General features: G+C 42.3%; 1 protein-coding gene across 4 annotated transcripts in view; it reads right to left on the bottom strand.

The window, feature by feature from the left end:
- The window catches only part of LOC306935277 (protein TANC1-like), a gene marked incomplete at its 3' end in the record, with an annotated part of 154,030 nt that extends 137,166 nt beyond the window's left edge, over nucleotides 1-16,864 (bottom strand). For 2 of the 4 annotated variants that reach the window (XM_079518247.1, XM_079518246.1), the window contains exons 1-2: nucleotides 16,632-16,860; nucleotides 3,038-3,131 (exon numbers count right to left, since the gene is read on the bottom strand). In XM_079518247.1, coding sequence (XP_079374373.1) covers nucleotides 3,038-3,098 — 61 coding nt within the window. In that variant the 5' untranslated portion in view covers nucleotides 3,099-3,131; nucleotides 16,632-16,860. Of the gene's footprint in view, nucleotides 1-3,037; nucleotides 3,132-16,631 lie in introns of all 4 variants that reach the window. The other 2 variants (XM_079518248.1, XM_079518245.1) reach the window with 2 other exon arrangements.
- Nucleotides 16,865-18,590: the final 1,726 nt, after the last annotated feature.

Genomic DNA, 18,590 nt, shown 5'->3' with positions numbered 1-18,590 from the left:
ATGTGCAATATGGTCACATCATTTCTCAGGGAGAATTAACTATGATGTACGCAGTTTCATTAACAATGCCTTTCCCCTAGCAGGTCTCTGCTGTTACTAACAACAAGCAAACTGAAATTGAACTTGATTCTGTGTGATGTTTGCATGTTCTCCCTGTGTTCCTGTGGGTTCGCTTCCCTCCCACGACATACTGCTGCCACGGCCCTTGGGCAAGGCATTGACTGACCTTAAGAGCTGGAGCTGAAACCCGAGCAGTCAGGCACTGACTGCTCTGTGGCTTCCCAGTGCCCACTGTTCCTTAGCATTTTTAAACTGGTGCGCCTAATAAGGGCATATCATTATAGAACACATTTTTCTAAAAGAAAAAAATCTAAAAGAAATAGCAGAAATAGCAGCTCTACAAGCTCATCATGATGCAACGTTGTAGACACATTCCAGTTACAATATGTGCAAATGCCCTTGGTAAATACTTTAAACAGGGTGCCTGTGACGTGTGGACACGTCTTAAGGTCATTTTTATCAATATAAAACGGGAGTGCTAAAATCCATTTTTTGACAGCGGCCGTTGCTAGGCAACGCCTTGCTCAGCCCCTCCCGGACCTGTTCTGATGCACGCACAGCCATTCACTTCCTGGTTTACGGGCCGACAAAATTCCTTATTTCCTCTGAATCTATGCTGCCTCCGTGCAGATTGATCATAACTGCGATATTCTGTTCTCATTTCTGACTGCATCATGCATCCGTTAGAATATTAACGCTTCTAAAGAGAGATCAGAGATACAGTGTTATACACTTGTTAACTCTCTAGGAACAATTGTTACCAACGACCAATGGAAATCCCATCTCTAGAGCATTCTATCTGTCAAAGGTTCCCTGAATGACAGAGAGGAGTAGGAGTGGCCGGGTTTTATTGTCCCAGCATGAGAAAGGGAGAAAGACCTGCTTGGGCTTGATGGATGGGATTCAACTGGGTGAGGGGCCGGGAACAAGGAGTTGTGTGGTCCACCATAAACTCCCTGATGTGCAACCCTCGTGCTTGCCGTAACTTCTGAGAGACTACTAAAGCATGTTTACAGGGTTCGATTTGTAAGCATACATTTTCCTAACCACGTATCCTATAATTTTGTCATACAAAAACAGCAATGCAATATGTCAAAACGCCATGCATTGTAAGCTTAAAATTAATGAATGAATGACCGGGAGAGATTCCAAAAGCAGGGGTATGGATTCCCCCACCATCCTCCACAGCAACCCCTGCATGTGTACGTTTGTACTCTTAGCATACAGTATGTGCTGATGACTAACCTTTGTCTATAGCAATAGCAAGCATACAGTATGGGCGGGTGACCAACGTAACTACACGGTGATGCTGTGATCTCAGAGTGATTCATGCTAGACAGGTTCCAACAGCTCAATGGGGAACAATACACAGAGTCAACCTGCAATACAAACTGCTAACGCAACACAGATATGTTGGAGTTATATTAGTGTGTGTGTGTGTGTGTGTGTGTGTGTGTGTGTGTGTGTGTGTGTGTGTGTGTGTGTGTGTGTGTGTGTGTGTGTGTGGGGGGGGGGTCAGGGGTGAAGGGACTGCTAATCTATCTATGATTCATTTCTATATTACATCACAAGTCAAGGAAGATGTTAAATTCCTCATAGAGATCAGGGGCAGCTACGGGTCTGTCAGCAGAGGCTTGTCATAAAGACAGACATGAGGTAGGGCAGTAGTGTGTGTGTGTGTGTGTGTGTGTGTGTGTGTGTGTGTGTGTGTGTGTGTGTGTGTGTGTGTGTGATGCGTGTGTGCGTGCGTGCAGTGTGCACGTGTAGACAGATAAGCTAGCAATGCAGTTTCCCAAATGGGAAGGCAAGCCAGACCTCTTTCCCACTGAATTGTATTTGCACCCACCCCGTATACTGTGGAGTGAAACAAGTCATGGCCTGATTGAAATGGTATCTTAAAAAAAGAGAGGGAGTTTTCTGTGAAACAGCCCCTGGACAAAGCTGGCAAGAGCAGATCTGTGAGAAGTTCAACAACTGTACCGACCACCTGATTGAGAGCAGATTATCTGCTGCTACCAGTAGTACATTAGGTGGGAAGGCAAGTTTAGGCTGGTGGACGTACAATTAGCACACATGATCCCGTCTGTTATGGCAGGGCGGACTATCAGAGGAAGCCATTGTATGTAAAGGAGAGAAGTCAGCAATTTTCTGGTGGGGATGACTCAAGTTAAGTCACGGCAGACGGAAAGTCCTACAGAGGGCCCGGTATAAGCAGCCAAAACAAACTTCTGTGATGTCAGATTGATGGTACTGCACTGCTAGATACCAATATGGCTTCCGAACGCATTCAGGAAAAAAGATGGAGGATTAAGATGGCACTGACATGTAAAAGTCAGTCCTTTCCTTTCTATTCTATTTAATTGTCTTTAGCATGTGCCATTCCATCTACTTTACCATTATATTCTTGTTTACTGTACTGTGTGAAAAACCTATGTCATATTTACTTTATCACCAGGGTGTGGTTACCATTGCCCCATTATACTTTGTGTGCAATGTGCATGGGAATTTTGTAGTTTAATACTAAACAAACTGCTCACCAGGAGAAACCTTGTCAAGCACAGCGGCATTGACACAGGTTTATTGACCATATATGTTCAGGCCTCTTGCCACGAATGTTGGCTTAGGTGATGGCATGTTTACCAAGTGAGCGTGACAGATGTTGCAGAGTTTGTACGTTTTCATCCCAGGTGTCTCTTTAGCTAGCGTTAGCTTACTTCAACTCACTTTGCGCATCACATTATCTTGACAAAGGACTGGTTCCACAAGAAGTTCTTCAGGGGACATATAAAAGGTCAAGAAGAAATTATAAACATGCTGCCCATTATTTGCCTTTGTGTACACAAACACAAAAGGAAAGGATCTGAGAACATTGTGTGTCGCTGTGAGGGATTGTGCGTGTGGGCAGGAGTGATGAGGTTTTTTTTTGTTTCCCAGCGACCCCAAAGTGAACTCGTTTGTCTCCTCCTCTCTCACATACCTGCTTCCTTCTTGCTCCCCTTCCCTCCATCTCTGTTCTTCTTCAGCACGGCCTTGAACATGGTGAGATTCCTGGAATCCTCTCGCCAGCTCCCCTGCAAGAAACACAGACGTGTTCAATCACTCGCAGCCAGGCAGAGACAGTGAGAAACCATCCATTCTCACTCAACAGTTCAATGGTGGAGGTTACTCGATGTCAGAAACTGACTCATGCGAATATAACTTAACTCCCTCTGCAAAAAAATAGAAAGGAAAATAAATAAGCAGTCATTTTCTGCTCAAAGGGGACACGTCAGAGCAGGCAGAATCCCCAGAGGTTGCATGTCGACGACAACATGTCCCCTGCATTTCATTTTCCCCTCCTGGCACCCGGCTGGGAGTTTTCCCACAGCACTCCCAATCCTGCAGGTCATCAGCGGAGGGGTGGCGTGGAAAGAATGCGCCAATATTTAAACAGAACGACAAGTTCTGCTATCTTGTTATGCAGGAAAACACTCTGTCGGATTCCCTGAATTCCACATCTAATTAATGCTACAGGATGAACTTGGGACATTTCTGACCACTTCTTCCAGTTTCTTATAAAGCTGGCATTACACTGGCAGAACCCTCAGGATCAACACACCGTAAAAAGTGAAGTCAAACTCTAAAGCCTAGCCTAATTTTGCCTGCCTTCATTTGTTTACTTAGCAATGTTATGTCACACTAAGTATGAAAGCCACTCGGCTAACAGAGCTATCACCTCAAGTAAGAAATAAATATGTAGTACTAGACAATGAATTGCTTGGAACCAGTTATTTTTCTTGTCATTTTTTGCTTTGTTAGATAGTCCAGTATAGAGACAAACTGTGGTCAGACTCGTCAGAGACAGGTTAACATGCAAGACATGATGCAAGTTCAATTCAAAACTCAGGTTCTCTCAACTCACAAGGAGCATTGTGTCTAACTGACTGGGTCACCAGGCACCCTGCCTGGAACTTTTCTATTTCAGACCACCTCAACTCACTCAGGTTGTTGCAATGCATCGCAATAATACAAACGGAGGGAATGGGTAAGACCAAATAAGGGCGTCCCATCACACAAACAAAGCACAGCAATGCACTGGGGCTTGAGCCCCAGAAACCAGGCTTCCGGTTAGCAAGGTCAGTGCCCATTAACAACACTCGTAAAACCACACAGTCCTCTGGCATCAACAGAGTTGAGTCGACTAGAGTCTAATATTTAGACCTCACTGCTAGGGCTGGGGGAGAGGCTATTGATCCGTTCCGTCCTTGATGTTCATAGATGAAACATGGTGAAGCTACGACTGCAGGTGTAGATCAGGAGTAAAAGTGAAGAATGTCCCTGATGAATATTGAATATGTGCACGCATGTGCCTTGAACACAGAAATCAGACGTAAGGTAAAATAGTCCAGTGAGTACCTCACTTGATTCTCTCTATAGCTGAACTCAGGCGATGATAACGTTTTAAGGCTATGAAATAAATCATCACATGAATTAATTAAGTTGAATCTATAGCTCACATACCCACACACCTGTGATGGTGAGGAAGATAAGGTAGACTCAAGATCTCAAGCTTACTTGAGTAAATATAACGGTTGTACGACTGCCGGTGATAAGTAAATAAAACATTTAGACAAGTGGAGTTTGCTATCAGGTTGCCCGATGGACAATTCACAGTGCATTCCCTCTTCATTAAATATTATTGGGTTATTCATGAAGTACTATGCAACCTACTGTACTCAAGGCAGTATCTCTACAAAAGAAGCCTCTTGTGTCATGCGGCGAGTATGATAACTCAACCATCTGCACAGTTCATTTCATTTACAAGGGTTCTCTAAATAGTCACATAGATGATAGGCCGGGCCTGATCTACTAGCTCACAACATGATGTGCTATTTCTGAAAAGGATTTATAAGTCTGTGTCTACATGCCCAAATAAATGGGTAAGGGGGAACATCTGATTGAAAGTGGTTAAGAGAATAAATTACACATAAATTAAATCTAGCCAAGATTATCGACAGACAATTTTACAGTTTACAGTGCATTCCACTCTGTCCCGTGCCATATCCTCTCTCCTCTGCAATGTACAACATCAATTGTAAACACTGTGGCATTTCAATCCCCCTTTCACAAGACAGGAAGACGACTGCTAATGACAGCACAAAAGAGCAGATTAGAGCTACGTTCGAGCGTATCCAACACAATAGACTACAGTCATCCTGATGCGGCTCAGCACTTTGTACAGTCGCACTGTTTCAAACTCAGGCCCATCCCTCTTTCCATGCATCTCTGCAGTGGTGCACAGAAACCACTTCCTCTGCACAGCTCTGGCCAGTATACCAGCCTAGGATCGCATTTCTAGCTGACAGATCAACTTTCAACTCTCGAACACATCCAGAATCAAACAAAAGACGACAGCACTCCTTGAATCGGCTCCACACGTTAAGAAAGATGAGCAGAGTCACAATTTGAATGCGTTTCTAATACATTTGAATCTATAGTCCCTCCCTGGACACTGGGCAGCTTATTAAAATGGGTGTACTAGTATACATTGTACAACACACAATACAGTACTACAACAAAACACATATAAGTACATTCTAAAAGTAACAGTTACAGTACATGAAAGAAATATGAGAGTATGTAAAGGCAGGGTGGTATGATTAATACTCATGATTGCAAGTTTAGTTTGCTTCAAGGCATCTTGTAAGCTTAATATGTTTAATGGCGAAATTAGTGAACAATGGCAAGGAAATGGTCACACTTCGTCAGTGCGGTGACACCAAAAGGGGTTCCCGCCCAGAATGGGATAAGGCTGGATAGCCGAAACGTTTGTCATGTAACTTAAGTAATAATGTGAACATGCACCTTACATCATTATCAGACTTAATTTTATCCTTCAACTTGTGCACCCTGTGGATATACAGGTTTTGTAGCAATTGTCGAAATATTAGACTTTAATTGTCGAATGTTAATCATGTTCTAATCATATACTTTACTTAAAAACATTTCCCAAATATTTTATTTGTTTTACATTTTGGACAAAATGTTACACCACCTACCCTGTTATCTTAATAAGGGGTTTAGCTTGCTGCGAGCTGATACTGTATATATGACTGTGTAATTTGATTTCTTGTTTTTATTTCCCCTCTGGAATTAATAAATAATTTATATTCTAAAAATCACACCCGTGTGTGAAGTGAGGGGCGCTCTTATGACGTTCTCCATTCATTGTCAATGGGAATTTAATCTTTGTGTAGGACGAAAATAGACGATTTGCTTGTCCACATATGACGTAAATTCAATTAAATTCAATGGGAATTGAATGTGTTGTAACTCTCTCAATAGTTTAAAACTGTAGACTGAAATGAAGATTGTCCGTATAATATTCAATATGTATTTCCAAAACCAACTATCACTTGATTTTTATGTATTTGTTTGGGTCTGCTCATAGATAACAAGGATGTGTAACGCTTAGTCGCTTACCATCTGGCAACCACTTCTAAACACAATATGAGGACAGTCAGGACAAACAGTCATCAATTAAATGTGCCATGAGTAAATCCTACTTAGGAATCATCAGTCTAATTTGTCATCAGGCTAATTTGTCATTTAGGCTAACTTAAAATGTGATTCAATCAATATGTTCTAGTTTCTACAGCTTTTGTCATACGACATGGTTATTCAACAAAGTAGCCTATAATTATAGGCTACTAACCAAAGCCATACAGGAGGATCCTACAGTGTCTTCTCAAATCACCCAGTGTAGCACATTGGCCTGGTCAGGCGTAATGGTGTGTCCAGTTCGCCTGCTGTGTGGGAGCTCGCTGCTCATCACCACAGCAACAATAAACACAGCCCGTGTTAACCCATAGGAAATGAGAAACGCCTTACCCATTATTCCAAAAGCCAACATGACAAATTCCTGCCCTCACTCCCCTGCACATTGCACAGTGCACACACACACACACACACATGCGCGCGCACACACGCACACTTACTTTCTGAGATATGCATAATCTCTTGTATAGAGTATGCCCACCTGCCCAGAGTCTTTATCTGAATGAAATTCAATACTTTTATCCCTATCCATTTTCAATAAGACTTCACAATGACAGTGGAAGAAGGCATTGAGGCAATGATGGATATGACAGCCTTGGCCAGCCAAGCTTGCCTGTATAGATCATTTTTAAGTTTCAGCTTTCATGTAATTTGGAACGTTGATCCTAGACATTGATATCTCTGCCCATTTCCTCTTTTATCCAATCTTCCTAAACCACCACATCTAAAAGAGTGTTCATGGCGGAAATGAGTGACGCTGTTAGAAGTATGATTTGATGTCAGAAATCTAAAGTAGTTGAGAAGAATTTAAATACTACTACTGTACTTATAATATAACTATAATATTTCTCATGGCTCAATATTATGTTCATATCAATTCTTTGTCCTACCCAACAGCCTTATTCTGTAAAGGAAAGCGAACAGCACGTGTTTACAATCAGTGATCCACACATTCCTTTGTATGGTATTGTGCCGGCACACTTAAGAGCAAAATGTACCACGCTGGAATTCATCACAGACCACGTCAAACAGAGACATGCACACCTGCCATGCAGGCTTAACATTTTAGTTGGAGTTTCCCCAATCAAGCCTTTTATTTACGCAGCCAGGGTTGACATATTTGAAGAACACATATGGGCAAAGTATTTGGATGCATCCTGAGCTTCAGGCTACTTCTGTTGGAGGTGGATGAGACAGAGAGGCATGCAGCAGGGGCTATTCAGGCTACTTCTGTTGGAGGTGGATGAGAGAGGCATGCAGCAGGGGCTATTCAGGCTACTTCTGTTGGAGGTGGATGAGAGAGGCATGCAGCAGGGGCTATTCTACTTCTGTTGGAGGTGGATGAGAGAGGCATGCAGCAGGGGCTATTCAGGCTACTTCTGTTGGAGGTGGATGAGAGAGGCATGCAGCAGGGGCTATTCTACTTCTGTTGGAGGTGGATGAGAGAGGCATGCAGCAGGGGCTATTCAGGCTACTTCTGTTGGAGGTGGATGAGAGAGGCATGCAGCAGGGGCTATTCAGGCTACTTCTGTTGGAGGTGGATGAGAGAGGCATGCAGCAGGGGCTATTCCTTACCCTCTGAGCTCCCCTGGACATCTGATCCTAAGAAAGTTAGGCTAATGAAATCAACGTGTGGCTCTTACCAGAAGAAAGGGGCAAAATCAACATCAAACAGCGATAAGTCGTGGTGGGGATTATAATAGTGACCTTTGCGAGAAACTCTCTTCAGAGATAAGTTATGGCCTGCGTTGCATGTGGCAGGAGAGGCATCAAGACCCAGATCATGTCCATTCCGTTGCATGTGGCAGGAGAGGCATCAAGACCCAGAGCATGTCCATTCCGTGGCATCCAAGTCGAGTTTGGGTATTTGCTTCAATGCAAGAAGTCCCCCTTCGGAGGGGCCTCTTCATATTGGAACAGAGCAGCCAAAGTCGCAGTGAAGCTGACAGAGCTTTGTGGACACACTGCTTAAATAGACAGAGAGCAGGCGCTCAATATTCACGTTTGCTCAGCGAGAGATCCCAGAGAAAGTAATAGGTCCCCCCCGCAGCGGAGAAGAGCAACAGGGCACACTGCATTCATGCTTCTAAATAGAGAAAATAACTGAAATAAATAGGATGTGTTCCATTCCATACGGTGCCAAAGACCACAATACAACAAATGGGTCACGAGACACATCCCCATGTTGTTCAACTTGGCCTGTGTCCACCTTTAGAACCATGATGACCGGTACCTCTGCTGTAACAATAGAAAGGAGATTATTCCAGTCTATGATAGTATGACCTGTGACCCAGAAGTGAAAGTGCTCTTTCAGCTGAGAGAAATTGGATACTGGGGGGGGGGGTGCTCAGGTTATCAACGGGTCTTCCATCAGTTGATGGAGTTCAAATCCATACAGGTTGAAGAGAAAAAAAGAGCCTCACCTGCACAATGCAGGACGTGACATGCGGTTAATGGGGCCATGTAGCTATACAGCTGTCATCTGAGAACCCTGACTATATATAGAACGGAAATGGGATTGTTTCTCCTGATTGCCTCTGGCAGTGAAGAGTTTCACACACACACAAACATATATTGGCGGTTGGGAGACTTAGAAGCTGCTTTGTCCTCTGTCGAATGGCAAACAATAGGGACAGCAACCTTCAACATCGTCTGACTTCACCACTTGTCCGCGATAGCTGGGAAGCGCTTACAGCCCCCCACCCCCCCTCCCCCTCCCCACTTTCTTGTCTCTCTGTCTTGCCTAGTAACAGCCCTGGCGACCAACCGATTCTGCATGAATGATTGCTCTCAAATTTCTACACTGTTGTCATAGCGACATCGAGATTCACGCCAGGGCCCGACCTTCAAGTTTTGTTTAATAAGCATAGCCAGAATCACACAAAGAATGCCTGATGAGTTCTAATTTGAAGAGATGGCAAAGATGAAAAAGATTTCTCCCATGAACTTTTGACAGGTTAACAACATCCATTCTTTTGTGGTCCATTCATAAGAGAGGCCTGCCCATGACTAAGAGCTCAATGAAACAATGGGAATTTAGCGAACAACATGGCTCGAGTGGAGGAGCAGGTATGGAGTAACAATGTCTCAGCCATTGTACACGGTCATGTTGTTTACAAATGTAGGCAATGAATAGACGTTTAGGGAGAGTCTTTTTTTCAGAGCCTGGGTGTTGATGGTCGCTGAGGCGGCGCTTGTTTTACAGGTTAGCGTTAGGTTTAGGCATAGTTTTACTGAGGTTAGGTTTAGGCATAGTTTTTGTGAGGTTAGGGTTAGGTTTAGGCATAGTTTTACTGAGGTTAGGTTTAGGCATAGTTTTTGTGAGGTTAGGGTTAGGTTTAGGCATAGTTTTACTGAGGTTAGGTTTAGGCATAGTTTTTGTGAGGTTAGGATTAGGTTTAGGCATAGTTTTACTGAGGTTAGGTTTAGGCATAGTTTTTGTGAGGTTAGGGTTAGGTTTAGGCATAGTTTTTGTGAGGTTATATAACCCCACCCTACTAGTTGTAGCAGGCGCTGTACAACAAGCGTCCCATCAGCGCCCATCGTAACCCAGGCTCTGCAAAAAAGGTAGTCCCGGTTTTATAACCAGACTCACTTTTATACTCTCTCTCTAAGACACCGTCGTCCATATAAGGCACAGACTGTAGGCCCTAATGTTTAACTGAGCAAAAAAGGCTGTACTCTTGTGCTTAATGATTTTCTCCCAGTCTCCAGTAGTAAAGGCCAATGTTTTACTTTTCCGTTATAATACTATAGCTAACTGTGCGCATCAGACCATCGAAAGAGAGTACCTCTTCATGCCAAAATTCTGCTTTACCCGTCAGGGTTCTTAATTAGAATATTCCATATGGCTGACATTCTTTTCCCAAACCACATTAAAGTGCCATGATTGCATTCATTCTTAATGTGTGTGTGGACCCAGGCACCTAATCCTGGGAGTGTTAATAATGCCATTCTGTATTCATTAAAATCAGGTGACTGATGTGGCATTTGATCACCATGAACTCTATATAAACACCACTGATTGCTCATCCATGTAGTTTGGGCACATCTAACAAAAAAGCTTTGAGCGGTATTTACATAAACTCAGATCTGTCTAAGATTAGGGAAACAGGTTGTCATTCTCACACATTAGACATGTGTGCTTATTCACCTTTACCCTAGAGGCAAAATGAGGTCATTCAATCCCAGGTAGATTCCTTAACTTGGGGCAAAGTAACCTAGTTTCTCATCAAGGCTGAATATTCACATTATAGATACACACAGATAATATGTCTGAGCTGCTAATTAGCGAGTACAGTAGTGACCATGGGAGAATGACTGCTATTCAAAAGATATGAAAAGAGATGACATTGACAGTGATACATCATTCCAGACTCTAATTTCTAAATTAGGCCGAATAGCAAGCCGAATCTATAATCGATGTGCAAGGTAGTCCAGTAGTCCTCTAGGCCAGATGGTTTTCTCATTGGCTGATGCATGTGCGGACCGCAAATATGTCCGGGCGGAAACGAACGACTAGTAGAGAATTCCGCCTTAGAGAATTTTGGTTCCTACCTAAACTACTGCTCTCAAACACATTCTCATATCAGAAAATTAAAATGACCGATTACAGGGGCCCAATTTCTTAAAAAGACGTCATACTTATTACTTAGCTTAGCTGTGATTTTATTACATTTTTGCCACCACAAGAACAATATGTAATATAGCCTACCACATAAATAACTGATTTTCAAAATAAATGTAGTAAATTAGGCTAAACAGTGTTGCTGAACTTGCTGGCTCAGCAGTTCTGATGTGAGCAAGAGCAACATTGTCTTTTACTCCACCAGGGTTACCCGGGAGCTTTTCAACGTTGAGGCATGTTTGAGAGAGACAACCATTACTCTGAATTTACAGTTGTACCCGAGGCTGTGGAAAGTGACTGACATAATTGTCTATCCCTGAGAAAGTCGGAATCAGACAAGACATTGCTCATCCTTCACCCATTAAACACCTCCCATGCCTATTTCACACCTATTAAATCAACATGCGACACAAGCTCATGTGTTGATATATTTAGCTCCAAAGAAAAACACCATTATCAAGTGAGTGAGGTTATGAGTTTAAATACACAGTAGGTCTGCCTTATAAATTCTCATGAGCCCCAGCCTCTTTCTATCTCAACTTGTCTGGGTCTATTAATACATTATTGTCTTTCCTTGATAATCAGGGAGTCTTATAATCCTCCTTACCAGACTAGACAACAATTACATCCTCTCATCTATGACGTCAGACTCCTTGACAACAGGTTAGCTACAATAACTCATTGGAAGAGTCTACTCATTTGCTCCTAACTGAATGGTATTGATGTCTTATGCCAAGTATTCTGATAATCATAATCTATATTTGAATAATTAACTTGGGCATAGGATCATAGCATACAGCTCATCCATATACAGTATGAGTATATGACAAATAAAGTAATAGAGTATTTGAATGTGTTGTACATATTTTGGACACAAGTCAATGTTTTGCAGCCCAGTAGTCTACTATTTGACTAGGGGTAAAACATTAACAGGCATGGTTCAAAGTCTACAGGAAGTTTTTGAAAACAGTTTTTCTTACACTGGGATTTGTAGGTCAGACGGTAGGGTCTTTGAATGAGTTATCTTAACAAGAGAAAACAGACTTGGGGAAAAAGTCAAGTCATAAAATCATAGGACTCCGCCGGCAACATGGGGTCTTGAACCCGTTGACTATTTTCAAAGCAGATGTGCATACTGCATAACCAGTAAATCACTCCAGGGTTCTGGCCGGTAAACATTCCACAGGTGTTCAGTCCAGACAGTTTACAGATAAGGGCTCACCACCACTCAACGCCAGGGTACAGGTTTATTATTAGCCTAGCTCTCATTTTCAAACACTGGAGAATTGATCAGTACCGCTTAGTTTCCGTCAATGGAAAACATAAAATATACTAGTATACAGGCACATGCGCAAGACAGCTAACCTTCAACAATGATACCGCCGGTTAGTGTAATTACATCTCGTACCGTTAACAAACATTTCAGCTTTCCAGCCTTTGTCAGAGATGAAACGGAGAAATAAAATAAACTTTGATCCTGTCATTCTGAGTGTGACCCTTTGCTTGTCACAGTTGTGGTCACCATGATCATCTTATAATAATAATAATATTAGTCATTAGACTTGTACAAAAGGGTATAGTAGAGCCTATAATACTGTTATGCTAAATGCCAAAGTAGTCAAATAACAATAACAACAAAAATAACAGTAAAATGTAGTGTGCCGAGGATGAAAATAATATGTAATGGCTGCCCTGAGCCCAAACCGTTTGAGAACCATTGCATTACAGGCAAATTCATTCATAGAAAGTGTTCTTTTGACAGCATAGCAATGACAGCCAAGTATGGAAGAGGAAGACTAGGCAACCAAAAAGTACAAACAACTTAGGTTTAGATATGTCTAATCGACAACCTAAGAAGAAAATGTGGCTCCAATGAGAACTAATTAGGATGAGTGCACTGCACACACTCAGTGTCACTTTTAACTCATAGGTTACATCAGAGTTGGTGAGCAGTTATCAGAATTGTATAGTGAATCCTGCTAGCATTTATTTGTATTTTTTTTTTTTTTACATTTGAGCCCAGCCTCCACATGTGCAGGTTTTATCGGGACAGATCCTGTTCAAATCTGTTCAAATCTAACTTCAGGAACTGGCTACCTCCCCTCAGGAAAAGAGATCTCTGGACGTCAAACTAGAAATAGAGACGACCTGGACACCCCATCATGCAGAACTGAGAGATACAGAAAATCACCAATCCATATATGTGCAGACTTTTAAATGATAGTGGATTTTAGATTTGAGTTTTACACCATTTGGATTTGAAGTTTTACATTTGTGATCGGCAAAATAATTCAGTGTTTTTAATGGCACCTCTGTCTAAAACCTGTGATCATGCTGAAAGTTGAATAAACATAAACACAAGTTCCAAGCTCTGACGTCTGCAGCTCTCCAGGCTCTCAAAAGGCCCAACAAAAAATGTTAATCAATGGCAGCCGCTATGAAAAGGTATTTCTAAAATACATATGTGTCAATCAAATGCATAAACAAGGACAAGCAAGCGCCAAGCACACACACTTCCAACACATATACACACATTGTTGCAAAAACGGAGTGGTTTTCGTGAATGAATTATTGCCGCGTCAGTTCAGCGGAATGCCTCATTGGGCTGAGAATAGGTTAATTAAACTGTGTATGTGGGTAATCATAAAACATCTTTGGCAGGTCAAAATAACTGGAGTGCTGCTAAACTCTATTTTCTCATTGGAGCTAATGAGGTCGCTCTACGTTTCACAGGGTATAGCAGGTATATAGCAGCATTGTTTGTACTTAGCAGTAGTCTGTACTCAAGCACTGCACACATGCGGAACGTAGCCTCAAATCCACACCCAAATACAAATGGAACTCAATATGCATGGCTATCATTCTGTTACATTTTAATAGATGGCCTGGGGGTGAACCAGGGCAATTAAATGGTAAGGCAAGTATTTTGATACAGAGACGGTCTTGATCCCTTGAGAAAACGGCACTAATGCAATTACACAATGCAACATAGCCAACAGGCTAGACACCGGTTAATGTGTATGATCTGGCAACAAAAACAGCCACTGCTAAGAAGCAAAGTACATGGTTGTAAGGCATGATGAGTAGCATCTAGTCATTTTGGAGTTTTGGGAGCTCCAAGTATGTCCTCTCTCCTGATACAAGCACTTGTGGTAGTGAACTAGACCAGATATGGTTAAAATATATTCCCTTTCTTTCAACTGAAGCCATGTCAGGTTATTGTGATCAGTATTGTTATTTCAGTAGTCTGTGTGTGTGTGTGTGTGTGTGTGTGTGTGTGTGTGTGTGTGTGTGTGTGTGTGTGTGTGTGTGTGTGTGTGTGTGTGAGAGAGAGAGAGAGAGACACACACACATAACAGTGCATAACAAGTCATTGCTTTGTTCCATTTCCAAGAGCTGGGGGCCAATTACTTCTGCTTCTGTTATTAAACCGTTTCACAACAGTACCCTAAAACCACTCTGACAACGATGACATGAAAATGGCTCAGCAATGATGCAGGAAAACCACTTATTATTAAATACATTTGGTCTCCTTTTCCAACAGCCTCGTTGAGTGTTATGCGGAACATCATCAATTCTCTACTTCCAAGTAACAGAGGTTGGTAAGCTTCTGGTAGCCGAGAGATCCTCTGAAAAATGGTCAGCTTATGTTACCACCATCCGGGCATAATGTCTTTACTTTGAAAACAATACCATCTACATATTCAAAAAGAAAGCCTGATTTACATCAATTTATGCTGATGACAATCCTAAACTGAACTATACACTTCTCTTCTTAACCTGTCTTCCATGCTACAGGTACTGACTGTCTTCCTTGAGTGACAGTAGTCAGATGTAGAACATATCCATCACCAACACTGTGTGAGGGCTGGCTGTCAGGTCATTGGCTCCAATGAGACTCACTCTTCAGCCATAACAATATGACTCAGACTCTCAAGCCGGCAGCAGCACCTGTTACTGGCCAACTGGCAAAAGAAAAAGGCTGGGAACCATTAAGGCCAACATGCCTGCCCTGCAGTGTCACTTCAATGGATGAGTGCTGAGCAATGTCAACTTCTTACATCATTGCAGCTGATACGACTATAAGTAGCCATATGCTTTGGCACATGATAAGCACATTAATCTGTGATAATGGTACCATAAGCAGCATAGATTTGTTAGGAATGTAACGTTGCAACTTGCTAGCATCCAAAAACATGTTTGTCTGCACAGCAAAATAGGTTCCATCTGAAGCTGAGGATGGGCTGAACATGTAAACACAGCATACGTGTAGGACAGGTAAACATATGAAGACAAGACACTCAGCCAGTATCCTGATTCAGACAAGTGATTGGGGCAGTGTGTCAGGTAAAGACTTCCAGGGGTAGAGAGGCTTTCAATGTAGCCATCACAATACTGTAATTAAGTATTAAAGCATCTTATGTAAACATTGGTCAAATTGCAATGACTAAATCCTGTGGGCGCACATGATTATAGTAGGTTAGCCTGGACCCAGGGCCCAGCCTGATTTCAAAACCACCACTATCCATCTAATCTGGAAATACAGCCTAATTTAGGCTTCAAAAAGACTGTATCGTTTAAAAGTGTAATAAACTTTTCTTTATGGAGCAGGATGTTACCCCCACGGTCAGTAGAATTTGTCATCAAAGTTCTTGAGTGAAGCCTATTCATTGTTTTGAATGTTACAAAAGGAAGCAACAAGCTTGACACATGTAGACTATTCAACAATGGCATTCAACAATGGCATGTTTATACAGATAACATTTCACTACCACGACTCCCCACCCCAATACAGCACCCCTGCCTACCAGATGATTGGCAGTCTGGAAGCAGACAATTATGAGGCCAATGCAGGACATTTTGAAGACCAATGCAGTCTTCACAAAACTTTTATTATAACTATTTGGACGCATTGTGGCTTTAAAAGAAACACATCCCTTGGTATATAAGCTAGTAAAGCTACACAGTAACAGCATTAAGTGGCAATGTATCCATTGGCAAATGGCAATGTATCCATTTTGAACTCTCGGGAGTTTACAAATGTAAGTCATATTTTGTTTACAGTTGTACACTCAGAGCAAATTAACAGTAACTGGAAAAACTCTGGAAGTTGACACGTTTTTATAACTGATAACGCGACACCCGACTCTCTATAATAATTGTACACGTACAATGCAGAAAATAGTAACAGTGACCGCTGCTGTCAGACAGTGATTTTCGCTTCCTCGATAGACATGTCTCAACATTCCTCTCTTCGTTACACTCTGGAGTCTGTAGGCGGAATTCTTTAACGAGTTTCCTCTACTTTTTACACTGTGAAGCCCGGCGGACAAGACCAAAAGAAGATAAGGCGACAGAGGCGAGTATGTCGATACAACTGTGAATAATGAACAAGTAAATGTCTTACCTGATAAATTTCATGGATATCCAAGAAAGTAAACTAAAACTTTCCCCGACGCTTATCTCCACATGAATCCCTTGATGAACCCAAGGTGCTGGACGATGCCGGGGCTCCTCCTTCCTGACTAAACTTCATGAGGTCATCTGGGACTGGAAGGGAGCGCCGGCCCAAAACACACACACACACACGCATGCACGCACGCACGCGCGCGCGCGCGCACACACACACACACACACACACACACACACACACACACACACTTGGGGGCTTGGGGAACCACAACTTGCCCCCCCTCCATGCATGCGCCGTGCACGCCCATCAACACACACACACACACACACACACACACACACACAAGGCTGGGGAATACAGCCACCCCCTCCCCTCCCCGCGTCCTGCGCGCCTATGTGTGAAAGGACAGGACTCACTCCAGTCCAAGGATGTACAATACAGGCCTTTTGTGTTACTGCTTTGTCTCTTTGTGGTCACATAACTAACCACAACAATTACGATACCAAACGACCAATTATACATTACGGAAAAATATTGTAACCTCTCTGAAATAAATACAACATTATCCAAGGCCGGCGGGCGCATACACTAGATTAAACTATACGACACATAAACTGGATTAATTGTATTCGCCTCGAATCCCCCGGGCACTGACCACACAGTGCACTGTTGATATAAACTTGGCTCAAAGGTCTATAGCGCCCTCACGAGGCAAAAGTGTTTTATGGCAATTGCAGCTTCTTTAGTTGTCAATTAGATTTTAGCTAGTTTTTCATGAAACTAACACGTTTTGATGTAGCAAAGTCATCGTTAACTTGCCCTTTTAAACAACCAGTATTATTAAACATCTAACTTACATAACCTTATAGCATTTAATAGGATGGCTTCACAGCCTACATAAGCTCAATTGTACTGATTATAGTACATTGTTGAAGGCAATGAAGGGCCCCACCTCTTCTCTGTGTGAGGCAAGATTGTGCAGTGGGTCTTCAGTGTTTTCTCAGCTCCTCAGATGGCTTGGATGGGCAGTCATTGGCAGCCAAATCCACCATGTCTGCAACTCTGAAGACCACCAACTGCTCTGTTTCTGAAATAGAGCTGCAAACTAAGGCCTCTGTGCTGCACACACAGATGGTCTCAAAGGCACGTGTGAACAGAACAGGCTTCACAGCAACTTAGGGTCAGCGTGTTTTGTTTACAATGTAAAAATCAAGTATTTTCTTGGCATTAAGACAAACAGATAGTTTGTGACCATTTTGGCCAAACAATACACAAGAATGTACAATAATTAAATCAATTGAACACATCATGTAAACATTTAGCTAGAAGCTCATTTCCATCTGTACACAGAACAATGTTTGGGATGATCAGCAAAGTCAATACCTGCGCAGTAAAATCCTGTGGTTAATGTATCTATTTTAATTACCAGTATACAAATGTAACCCGGTCGATTTGGTTACACTGTCAGAGTTAACAACATGAACCCAAGCGTTCCTATTTTGGGGTGTGCATTCACCAAAAATAGATCTACAAGCTCAGAATTGTTCACATTCCAACATGTGACACGCTGCGACACATGGCGCATTGTGAGCTTGTAGATCTGCTATTTTGGTGAAGATATTTAGTGTAGAGGGAAAAGGGATGGGGCCTAGACTAGTATAGACCTTTGGGGGCCTCCAGTCAACTATTTACAGTATATAGCATTTAAGTATATTAACACTTACGATTTGGTGATATTATGCAGTCTGCCTAGCGCCCTACTCGTAGCATTGCTTGAATTCATTATACCTGTCCAGTACAGATAGCTCAACCCTTTTCAGATCAAAGAGCTCCACGCATAGACTGGACAAAAAAAAGAACAAAGGCAACAGCATCTCTAGTTTATCCAACCCCACCATATGGTTGAAACGGATGTTGGCTTGGAGTCTGGCAGCTGTTGAAAAACGTCTGTTT

This window comes from Electrona antarctica, assembly GCF_951216825.1.
Source record: "Electrona antarctica genome assembly, chromosome: 13".
Taxonomy (NCBI): Eukaryota; Metazoa; Chordata; class Actinopteri; order Myctophiformes; family Myctophidae; genus Electrona; species Electrona antarctica.
Note: the sequence above shows the minus strand (reverse complement) of the source record. Positions and strands in the feature narration are given on the sequence as shown.